The sequence below is a fragment of the Diaporthe citri genome (assembly GCF_014595645.1).
Source record: "Diaporthe citri strain NFHF-8-4 chromosome Unknown scaffold_2, whole genome shotgun sequence".
NCBI lineage: Eukaryota > Fungi > Ascomycota > Sordariomycetes > Diaporthales > Diaporthaceae > Diaporthe > Diaporthe citri.
Window position 1 is genome coordinate 4,338,318 of NW_025064847.1, and position 12,224 is coordinate 4,350,541.

The 12,224-nt window shown below is 52.5% G+C and overlaps 2 protein-coding genes across 2 annotated transcripts; one reads left to right on the top strand and one right to left on the bottom strand.

The window, feature by feature from the left end:
* Nucleotides 1–557: 557 nt before the first annotated feature.
* On the bottom strand, nt 558–2,623 carry INS49_006740 (uncharacterized protein; the record flags this gene model as incomplete). The annotated part of the gene is made up of 4 exons (XM_043167509.1): nt 558–1,483; nt 1,539–1,921; nt 2,128–2,269; nt 2,611–2,623. 4 exons carry the CDS (start codon nt 2,621–2,623, stop codon nt 558–560), a joined length of 1,464 nt encoding a protein of 487 aa, XP_043028653.1.
* A 7,512-nt stretch (nt 2,624–10,135) lies between these two features.
* Nucleotides 10,136–10,706, top strand: INS49_006741 (uncharacterized protein; the record flags this gene model as incomplete). Its single annotated transcript, XM_043167510.1, has 2 exons — nt 10,136–10,304; nt 10,351–10,706. 2 exons carry the CDS (start codon nt 10,136–10,138, stop codon nt 10,704–10,706), a joined length of 525 nt encoding a protein of 174 aa, XP_043028654.1.
* Nucleotides 10,707–12,224: the final 1,518 nt, after the last annotated feature.

The following is a 12,224-nucleotide window of genomic DNA, read 5'->3' on the forward strand; positions in this document are numbered from 1 at the left end:
CTTGGTCAATTTGCAATCATTCCCGTATCCAACATCTGTGGGACCCAGTAAGACTTTCCTATAGATACCCTCCCGTAGGATAACATCCCATAGGATAACCTCCCATGGGACAACCTCTTATGGGATAACCTCTTATAGGATAACCTCCTGTGGGATAACCTCCCGTGGGATAACCTCCTGTGGGATAATTTCCTTCGGGATACCTTCCTCTGGGATACTTCGACTGTTGGTATACCTTCTTATGGGCTGCTTTTGTCTGCGCGGACCTAGAGTGGTTGAGCCTGGGCTGTGTTGTGCTGGACTCTGATGCGGGACCTTTATGAGTAGATTATGTCACAGTTATATTGCGAAGGCCGGCTTGAGTGTTTGGGATGGGGGAATGAGGTATCAATTCGTTTCTCACCATACACTCCACGCTAATCAGATACCATCTCATTTGTGCTCATATCAAAGGCAGTGCGAAAAGCGCTGGTTCCTTTGGGGGCTACTCCTTTCCTATGCCTCCATTTGGGCCCCTTGAAAACGCCGTGCTATGATCAATCCATGCCACCGTTCCCTCAAAATGCTCGCCAGATCGCTCCAGCCCTTGGGGTATCACTCTCGTCGTCATCGCGGTTCATCCTCCTGATCCAAGCCGTCTCCTGCATGAGGGCGTCCCGCTCGATCTGCTCCATCAAATCCAGCTCAGCAAGCATGCCATGCACCTGACTCCGGCACCCAGACAGAAGTCTCGCCAGGCTGGATGATTTCTGATCTCCGCCCTGGTCATCATCAATCACTCCACTCTCAAGCTGTCCCAGCTGCCTACGCCAGGAGTCCAGCTTCCTCGCCATCGACGATACCTCGTCCTTCCAGGCCGGATCCAACTCACTCACAAAACCGACCTCGTCGTCTTCCATGAGAGCGCCCAGCCCGCCGGCAAGCCGTCGCGCCTCCACAGCTCGTCTCGTCTGGTCGACCCACTTCTCGAACTTCCTCACGGCGCGCGTATATCGCCCATTCGGCTCACCAAGGCTCCAGACGCCTGAGAGAATAGTGTCTAGCACCTGAATCTTGCCATCCAGCCCCTTGCCGCCGCCCCATTCCATCAGCGCAGCCAAGTTCCGAGCCTCCTCGACCTCGGCCTCCTCCCTGCTAACCTCGTCGTCCCTCCGAGCCAGCTCGGCGAACCTCTGCCCCAGCCTCTGCCTCGCGCTCGCATGCCAGGAGGAAGTCACGGCATCCGCATCGCGGTGGAGAAGGTGCAGCTGCAGCAGCTCGGTCTGCAGCTTGGCCGTTTCGGAGGAGATGGCGATGTTGGCCGGGAGTTTCGACGGCGAGGGGGGCGCGAGGTAGGACGACGTCAGGGGTTTCGGCGCGAGGTTGCGAGCGGGGCTGTAGTGCTGTTGGAGGGTGTTGAAGGCGGGCTTGAGACGCGGCGCGTCGCCTGGCGCGGTGGGCTTGACGGATCTGGCCGCATTTGTAGATGTTGCCCTGCTCAGGGCTGACGCGTTAGATGCTGGTACGGACGCTTGGCGTAGATGGGTCGATCGCGCAACCGTTGTGTTGGACCGGCCTATTGGCCTCTTGCCCGCAGTGGTCGCTGTAGTGGTCGTCGTAGAACTCGAGGCTACCGACCCAGCTGAAGGCGGCCGTGGTGGGCGGAGGACGGTCGCAGAATTCAGCGCGGTCGCGGATGACTTTGCGCGTATGTGTGTGGTTGTGCGCGGCGATGCTGTCCTTGCCGGGGAGGGTGATGACGTTGTCGTCGGTGGTGTCGCCCTCAAGGGAGAGGGACGCGAGGGAGAGGGCCGGGAGGGCGTGGTAGGCGACGGTTCGGCCGAGGCTGTCGCAGGCTTGGAGGGGGTGGAAATCGATTTCGTGGGTGGACGGATCAGCCTGCTTGTCGCAATGGGAGCTGGCCGGGCCTTCTTTGATGGCTCTGGTTGATCGGGGGCGGCAGCAGCCTGTGTCGTTGGCTTCCTGGCGGCGATGCTGTCGGATCGGCCGAATATGCCTGAAGTCGGTCTGCTCTTGGTCCCTGCAGCAGCAGCCGCCGGGATGCCGCTCGCCTTGCCGGCGGTGCCAGCGCGTGTTCGAGTCGCTATTGAAGAGGCACCAGGGGGCTTTGGAAGCCTGCTCGGGGACGTGTTCCTGGCTGCGCCAGCCGAGGAGGTTGAGGCCGCGGCGACATTGGTGGTGTTGACGACGTTGTTGGGGGTTTCGTCCTTCCTCAGGGCCCTGCTGAGGCCTGCAGTGGGCTGTCGCAGCGACCGCGAGCGGTTGAGTGCTGGAGCCGACGAGGAAGACGACATGTCTCCTTCATACAGTCAACTGCCAAAGGGTGATGTCCGTGTCCCACCTTAGTAACGTCCCTTGACCGCGCTCATACGTTTTGTTTTGATTTGATTCGGTCAAGTCGCACAGACGTGGCCGGCTCCTGAACAGCAACCGGGGGTCGCTCCCGGAGTTGCCAAGAGCTCAACCCGCCAAGCGGCCGCCCAGCGACAGGGTACAGGGTACAGGGGTCCAGACCTGGTATTAGTCGTCCTCCAACGACGGCATATTCCAGTCCTCAGAATACTCGCGACACAGCTGGCAGCACTTATCTACCGTCGTCTCCATACTGACCGTGGATATTCATGTCGATCGATGCCGCGTTTTATACCCCGTTTTCGTTTCGGGCTCCAGTTTTGAGAGCCGCAGGCTTGTGTCCAGCTCCCATGGCGACCACGCAACACCTACCGACGCCTGCCAGATATTGTGTTTGGCCAGCTTCAGGCTCGTGCATGCTCCCACTGATTGTTTTCGCATATAATTCTGGAAGGTCTTCATTACCGGGGATAGTGTTGATCCGGCTGGTCTGGGCCATGATAACCCACTCGGTGTGCCCGTCCCTGGTATGGTGGATGCCGCAAGACTCCAAGCCACTAACCATCTACCCGTGTGAATATCATCGCATCAAACAGCTTCAAGACACAGCTTCAAGACACAGCTTCAAAATTTGCTGAAACACGGCATAACATCATCTATATCATTTTCTTTGAGCCACGGCTTTGGGACAGGCTTTGGCAGACACTGCCTGTCTTATCCTTTGCATACCAGGAACATGATCCTGGATTTCTTGGTCTCTGGCCACGAATAGCGCGATCTGCCTTGAACGACGACATATTGGCAGTAACGGTGAAAAAGAAGAATTGAAACACACCTAGTATCAGGCACGCAAGGGGAACCACTGCTGTGCTTGCCACGCGGCGATATGACGCAACAAATTCAGGTCGCGCTCGACCATTACATTGACGGATAGAGGCTGACGAGCGCACACACGATGCCTTTTTCATCAGAAGACACCAATGGATTCTCCCATGCAACTCAAGAGTTTATCCCAGAGAACATCATCTCAGAGGAGGTATTCCCTCACGTGATGGTCTCAGTGTGTGCAGAAGCATCATCTACAGGCGCCTGGATGTTTTCGATAATCACAACCTCACGCCCGGCGTTGTCGTGTCCAACCAACTCAGCCTTGCACGTGTGCAGGGATCAAGGGCATGGAAGAGTGCGATTGATTAGAAATCATTGGCAACGACTGGGTGTGTCGGGCTTGTAAAGTAACCACTTACCGGCTGGTATTATCTTCGTGACGGTGGTCTGAGCAATATTTTGGACCGGCGCACTCGTGCCAGCGACTCCGTCGATAGCGTTTTTCTCAGCCTAGGAAACGAGCAGTTCGGTCCACGCTGGTATGAATGTCATAGAAACATGGTATCCCGATCTTCATGTACAGAAAGCCACAATCGAGACCACGTAGGGCTTCGAAGCGAAGATCCCTGACGAGATGGTAAAAGAGATGATGACGAGGGAGAAACAGCCCCAAAGTTCGACATGGAACTCGATCCATGGAAAATAAGCTTCCCAGACTGGTGAAGCGGCGGGCAAGCCTTAGCCCGACTTTTTCCCCCTCAAAGATTCATTCCTGCAACATCCAACAGCACGGTCAGCATCATGCCTTTTATGCAAGTGTGAGCCGGCCCGGCGATGCAAGCTGAGTACCACTTACAAAGGGATAATTCTCCAGTGGATGTTTTCCACCAATAATAAATATACTGCGAACCAGTCCTGGCTTACGCCGTGGAGGACAGGGCGACTGCTCAGGCGATCAGGCTCAAGACTGGCCGGACTGCCACAGAGATCGTATGGTATCGTTGTAGGTTTGACGACCCACGCGCCTTTATTCTGTGATTACTTCTATCAACAGGCCTTATTCGCAACAACGTGTTCAGGATATCGTGTCTGTGCAAACAGGCATGCCGCGGGCCTGGTTGGGAAGAGGGCGGTGTGGTGGCCTGGTCAGTCACTGTCAGGAAACCTCGCAAAGCTACACTTTCTGAGCCGCGCAATTCTGGTCTTTCTTGATCGTGGTTGGTCTCAAAATGATAGAAGCATTTTCGTGTTACTTTTGAGGTGTCTCCGAGTCATCTGGAGGTGGCATTCGGCGCGATGGGTAGACAGGACCTAGGTAGTTCGGCCAGTGAACCACTGGGAAGGACGCGGTCACCGTTTTGGATGGGCACAACAGCGTCATGTTGGAGTATGATTAGAGAACCTCCACCCTTCGAATTCATGAACGGATCTCTTGATTTTGGAGACATCGACGACACAGATGAAGAGTGAATGATGCCTTCTCTGACGATAGGTTAAAGCACCAGATGGCGGAATGTTCAGTCCCTCAGACATCAGCTGGGGTTTTCCAATGGCTCAGATGTCTGCGGCTACCCCAGCTGACAAGCCCCTCCATGCCATTGTAACTGCTATGGCTTGGTCCTGGTTCGTTAGAGGGCAATCCCTCAGTTGACGTCGTTGTTCGGGTACTGTTACACCCGGCCCTGTCAGGCTGCTGGACAGCTGACACTTTATAAACCGGAATGGACTGTTTTGGACTGAACCCATGCTGTAAATCCCGTCCCTAGCCGCATTATTTGGTTCCTTGGATCTCGCGGTGTGTTATGGCCGGAAATCCCGGAGCAGTCGCTCCACAAACCATGGCTCGTTGTCAACTTGATTCGGCGGGAACGAGGAGTTGCTTTACTTTCTCCTTTACTTGTGTGGGTTTCTCTTATCACTTCAGTACTCTGAATTCGCACAAATAACATTCCAGCGCGGACAGGTGTCATACTCTGCTGAAGCAGCTTACTCCCGGAAACGTTGAGCAACGGTAGGAAACACAAGGACGCATTGATACTACTGTGTGATCCCCTGAATCTCTACCACGTCAGTGCTGTTCCGCTTCTGGTAGGTATGATACTCAGCCCTCCTGATGCCTATTGTCGGTCGTATAGCTGTAACACTTTGCTTCTCAGTCCGGGTTCAGCTTGCAAGTGCACAGCATTGTCACAGGACCATGATGGTAAGGATTGCTCGACCGTACTGGGTTGACCGTATCCACGAGCCAGATTTTCCACGTGATGCATAATTATTTTGTGTGATAGCAACCCTCGTAAGGCGCACGCAAGCAACGTAGTCGACCAAGTGGCAAGTTCTCGACGAGCCTGGGCCTCGTTTCAACCAAGTTCGGTCCGCAATCATGCGGTATTGCTGGAAAGTGGGTGTGGTCTCGTTTTTAATCTATGTACATGTGCTTCTTAAGCAATACACATCCAGTCCCTTCACATAGTAAAAACGCTTAAACACCCAGTATTGAAAAAAAAAAATATCAATAATAATAAGTTTTAAATATAATTATAGCTTAGGGCTAAGAAAATAATAATAAACTTATAGTAATTATATAAATAAGGCTAGTAAAAACCGCTTTTTGTGAGTGGGCGTATGGGTGAAGGACCCCATTGACTGCACGCATTTACTGAGGCTCTGGGCCCCACACCCCTCAGGCATAAAACCCCTGCCTTGCGATTTCCGTAAGACTTCTTCCTTACATAGAAGGTAGCGCCGTCTTAATCTGAATTAACGTATTGAGGATAGCTGCCTTGTCTCTATATTCCCTCTCGTGACACTTTTAGCGGCGCTATAAATTAAAAAGTTAAATAATTAATTATATAATACAAATCAAAATAATCTTTATAAAATATAATTATCCCATAAATATAATCTTAATTAAAAACTTAATTTCTTTTTATTTTTATTAATATATATTTTATATAACTTTTTAAAAAAACCCTTATTAAATAAATTATTATTATAATTAATATTTAACCTTAAAGCTATTAATTCTAATAAAAGTTAAAATAAAAATTTAATTTCCTTTAAAAAAAAACTTTTATAAATATATTATAAAACTCTTAAGTAAGAATTAAGATAATATTTACAATAAAATAAATAATATAAAGAAATATAATAATGTTATATTTTTTTATTATTTTTATTATTAATAGTAAAATAATCCTTTAAAAAATTCAAAGATATTTAAAAATAAAAGTAAAAAGAGGGATTGCAATATTCCTTCGTTAAAAAAGAATAAGGATATATTTAAAGCTATATGCGACTTTATGCATAAGCTTAGGGCTAAGGGATAGTCGGAAAGCTAAGCAGATAGCAGACAGACCAATGGACAGTTGATTTAAAAAACACAGTGTGGCCGAAGCCATTGCTGGAAAGGGGCAGCTGGGGATCGGAACCATGTTCGGTCCCTCGGGCATGTGAGAACGTCCAGGGCTCCTGTACGATGCATTGGCCCAACAGCATGCCTAGGTAGCTTGGTTGCACGGTCCAGGGTCTAACGCCTCCATGGGTAGTCAGCCAGGACTCAACGTTGATCAGGTCATTGTCAGCAAGCCGAGCCTAGACGACGCCAGGACTAACCAGGGTAGCCATGATTTCTCCCGAGCGCGGATCATGCCGCATGATCTGTGCAGGCACTAGGCGAACGCTGAGAGTCTCATCACATATCGATTTTGCGCAGGTGCAGGTGCAGGTGCCGGAGCTTGTCGTGGGTTTCCTAAGTCCGCGAATGTCAGGGCTTGATCGACCACTAGATCACATGGCTCACGACACCCATCAATGAAATGCGTGAACAGGAGACCTAAGGAGAGGCTGGAGAAAGGAGGCGTACGGGTCACTGGATATGGTTGAGCTTGCCTGTAGCCTGCGCCTCTCGATTTGGGCGGAGCTTGGGGAACTACCAGGGGGGTTCTGTGGCGCTACTGTCAGTTTGGAGGGCATTTCAGCCGTTTTTCGTTTTCTGGGTTTCTCTATGGCAAATAATCCAGCACATTCGCATGAGGTACCTCAAGACTGTGCAGGAGCTTCATAGACTAGATAACACCCAGGTGAGATTGAAGGCAGGTGGACGAATTCAATCCTATGGGTAAATACACAGCTCGTGTGAATCCTGAAACTTCGGGCAAAAAGACATGTATGAACACTGTAATTAACGTATAAAAAAAAAGTACAGATTATCCCTGTAACATGTACGATACCCTGACGGAGGTTCTGGCGAGGTGGTCTTCGCAGTGGAAGGTAATCGATCAACTCCAAGAAAACGGCATCTGGGTCCCTTTAAAGGCGTCCCCGCTGTATATGCCCGTAGTCAGCCGCAACTACAATCTTTGTACCCGAATAGTTCAAAAGGACACGGTCCAGACTCGAGTGATATGGTCAAGGGACCAACGTGGACCGGTTCCAACCTGAAGATCACTCTTATGCAATAGCTTCCAGATAATGTTTCGCTCCTGGAGGCAGCTGTTTCCTGACTGTGTGGTTCTTCCTGTTGCGTCTGGGTGGCTGACCTCATCGAGGGAAAACATGGCCTCCGCACCATCACCAATGGCCAGCAATGACGAGTAGTCAAGCTGTTCGGCTTGATTGCCAGATGGAGTACTGACAGCCGCCACTGTTCTTGATCAAAAGCCGACATGTAGGGTGGGCAGATCATTGCGTTCATCTCATGCATCAGAATCGGCTAGGTTAGCGTCAGTATTGTCGATCATGGTCTCGAACCAAACATTGCATGGAAGATCGTCAAATTGTAGCGTCGAAGAATGTTCTCAGAACAATGAGCATCGTTCGAGACAGCGGTGTCGAGGCTTTTGACCAGGGTGAGTAGCATACGCAACCCCAAATGCCCCTTGGAATTCCGGGGCCCGTGTTCCAGGCGAAGAAGTGTACCCGGCCTCCAGATGTCCAGTTGAGCCAACAGGGTGGGAACATCCCTAGGTCTTTGGTACCCCGGTGATGCAGTCGTGAAACTAGCTCAATAGTCTGTCGAAAGTCTCAGGCAGGTCTTTGTCCACGAGGCTCGAAGTATCTGCCAAGACGGCCGGTAAGCAGCACGCAACGTAGGTGGGAGTGGATGGGCAGGCGAGCAAAGTTTCAGCCGAAGAATCCATGACAACAAGGTCTACTTCCATTGCCTTGCAAACAAGCTTAAATCGAGCGGCATCAGAAGAGTCGAAGAAGCATAAAGATGTGGGGAGAATATGTACCACACGAGTGCTAACCGAGAGCTAACCGTCTGATCTGCTCGCCTCGTGTTAGGTTTATAACTGTATGCAGGCTTGAATCTTTGACTGGTATTTCGCCAAGCAGACAGGCCAACATTGCGACCCAAACAATGGGAGGCAGTTGAGTCAAAACAGTTTTAAAGCTTGGGCGACCAACAAACCAAGCGTTGCCTGGTATTCGGAACATGGGAACATGGGAGAAACCTGGCACAGGCTGAAGGTCGACGGTTGGACCGCTGTTTCGGCTTTGCCTAAATACAGGGAAATCCGGATGGCTGCTGGCGTATTACTGAACCAGACGAGAACCTTGCTTTACTTGCTGTACAATTCCAGGAGTCCCACCGTTGAGCCCGGGGATAACGTCGAACCCTAGCAGTCCAAATGAGATTGCGGCCTCACGTGGCGCACGCAAAGGTCGGCGCGGGTAAGATTCCACGCACAGAGGTAGCGCTGGTTGACCCGACTGACACGGTACGGTAAATGGCTGGCCGGCTTGGTGATCACATTACCACTGATCAACCCTAGCGATTGCGTCGGCTCGTGATCGGGGAAGTGTCGTCTCGGGATTCAGCTGGGCAGGGCTGTGATCCAGGAATCCGGTCGTTGTGAATCGGGCCACGGCTCGTACGCTTCATGATGCCGCCTTGAGCGGGTATCTGATGTGGGGATTCGTCTGCAACCGTCGGCTTTGAACACTGCACTGACCGGCCAGATGAAGATGGCTCGTGTTGGTGAATAGAAGTGGTACTAGTTGGGTGCGCTGCATTATGTATGCTTCACGTGTATTCCCGCATGCAATCATATGTGCTCGGTGGTGAGCCACGACGGTCAGTGGATCCCAGGCATTATTGAGCCTCGGCGGGTGCCACAGTACCACAGTATCTAGATGGCGGTGGATAGCAAATCTCAGATCGGCCGTGCTGCCGACCGATGTTGCGTGGCCTGCGAGACACTCGCGACTGCAACGGTGGGGTTTCGCCACCTTCCTGTCACAGTCACCTCGAAACTACTGTGTAGGTTCTAAGCTTGGCTGGCCACAGGATCTGGTCCCGGGCTGAGGCACGGCCGATCATGGCCCAGACCGGGTGTGAAGGTTGCTGTCGAGCCCGATCGATGACGGGCAGGTGAGTGCAGCGCAGTGCGGTGCAGTGCAGTGCAGTGCAGGACACAAGAAGAGATGGAGTCTGGGCTGTCTGGAAAGGTGGCAGGGTGGACGGCAATCATTCAGAGGTGGGATGGATGGATGGATGGATGGCAGCATACTTCAACAAGTACTGCTAGCAGCATGGATGGCCAGATGGAGTAATTCGGCCAAGTGTGGGCCGGTGGGTCCTTCCCACGGGGCAGTTGGCCCAAGCTCCAGTCGGGAACCCCCCCCCCGGGTCATTCTTGGTAGACACGGTAGGGTATACCTACCTAGTAATACGTGGACTACGTCGACGTTGGCCTGTCACTCTAGACGTCACGTCTGATTTGACACGCAATGGTCCAAAAATTCAGACGGCAGACACATTTCCACCCATACTTCAGGTACCTGGGTCTATTTGCCCGTCTCTCGTCTGTCGTCTGTCGTCTCTCGATATGCTGTTCGATTCTAGCCACGCCTGCCAGCCGTCTTGACATAGGATGCTGTGCCGACAAATTCCCTGCACATGTAACCTCCTAATCTGCACCCCAATGTCCTCTCGGCAAATCGCGTCATTATGCCTATCAAGACAAGGCCACAAGACTGGGGCCGGATGGGCATGGCATGGCCTGCTCCAACTCCAGCTGTCGGCCCTGCCACTGTCTCCTCCGCTCGGCCATCAGACGTCTGCGTGTGTCAGCTAGAGCGCCTCGACGACCAGCATGCGGCCATCCATGCGCTCCTAGGTGCAGACGCAACCACCCTGCTGCAACGCTGACAGGCCGGGCTCAGACCCAAAATTCCGGGTAACCAGAGCACAACGTTCCTGGCCCTGCGCCTTGTGCGCTACGACCGACCGTGGCTGCAGCACCGGTGTTTGCTCCCAGCGAAGCCTCCCTCCGTCTGCCGCCTCCACCTTCCCTCCAAGTCCTGCACTCTCGACTCCCAAAGTCCTGACAGGCTCCGGCCGCCCTTCACTTGGTTACCAGGATGTCGACACCCGTTCCACAATCATGGCCTGCCCACAGGCACATGGAAGCCTGCAGGAGGACGACCGGCTGTCCCGCATCTGTATGTGTCCCGTGATATGCTCTGCGGTCAGGCCATTCCGCGACTCGGAGGGCGGGCTGGAGGCGTTCGAAGTCTGATACGTGACAACCTTGACAGTCCGCAGACCGGAATGGACCGAGGGCTGTCACCTGCTTGTGCACTTTGTCAGACTGAACACTTGCCCGAGACCTGGTTTCTGGGACACCTCTATCGGGCTGACCGGCTCATCGTCGTTGACATCACCGTTGCCATCAGTGAAACGGAAGCAGAACGAAGCGGCAGGTCTACTTCCCTCGGAAACGCAGGCAGCTGCCCAACGTCTCGGTCCCATACTCAGCGCAAATCATCGCATTGGATGGGACCATCGAGTTGAGCCCCATCTTGAGCAATATTACAGTTCCAGCTCGACCATATCGCGGAGAGCATCTCATTCCAAAGATGTATCAGCGTGCACGAGATCTTCGTGTCAAAGCCTCACATGGCTGGCAATGGGCAACCTCTACTGGCCGTAGATGAAGCTTTCTATCAGGAGGGACGGATCCCGGCCCAAGACTCGATTCTTGGCTCGAAACAAGAGCCCAACAGTATAGCAGGGATGCCCTCTGCAGTCAAACTGGCCATACTGAATATTTAAATGAGGTATTTACGTAGGGCAATAATTTGTGAACAGGCTCAAAGCCGGCGCGGGACGAAGGTTGACAGCCGAGCCCCTGACAAAGGTGGTAGGACCCGGAACGTGTGGCTTGCTCGTCTTCTGCCAACGACATGCTTGTCGCTACAACCTCACTGGTGGGTCGAAACCGACGTGCTTCAAGCGGCTTCAGATCCTTAATGCTTTCGAAATTGCACTGTGGCAGACAGGGTGTACTCCGAAACGTGCCGACGTAATACTAGACCTGTCAGCTACTACGACCGCAGAGAGAAGCAAGCTGCCCACGCCACGTGGCTGGAAAGACGAAGACGCACGCGCCGGGTTTCCTACGTTCACCAAGGACTCTGCTCGCTTCAAAACCAGTGCACGTGTTGGATTGGTGAATTGGTGGGCTCGAGACTCGAGACAACTGTTCACTCTCTGAACCAAACCTGCCAAGACTTTGGCCATATGCAAAGAGCTGTGCTCGGGATGAATTGGGGGGTGCTACCTGGGAACGCAGCACTCGACTCCCACTTGGCTTGGATGCAGGTCGCCGAGCTTGCTCAATCTGTCCCATCAGAGAAGCGTTGGCCAGTTCTCACAAGCACACCCTGGTTGCCCGGTACATGGAACGCATAGAAGCTGCAGCTCTGCATGGCATCCTAGTTTGAATCGACGGCAAAGCGAGGAACCGGCAACCCCCCCTTGACCAATACTCCATATTGACCTCCCAGCACACGGCGAACAATTCTTTACAAAAGAAGTGGATGCAGAACAACGAGTAGTGCCTTTGCGTTATACACTTTTATTCACCTTGGGCGGTTGTGCTGCACCTGGACGTTGGACATCAGCGACTGCCATGACCACAACTTTCTCCCTGTTTCTTGTGCGCTCATTAGTGCTTCGGAGGTGATGGGGGATAGTCTATCGGCCAGCGCCTAAGTAAAGGTGGACGTTGCAGGAAGTCCATCCAACTTAAACT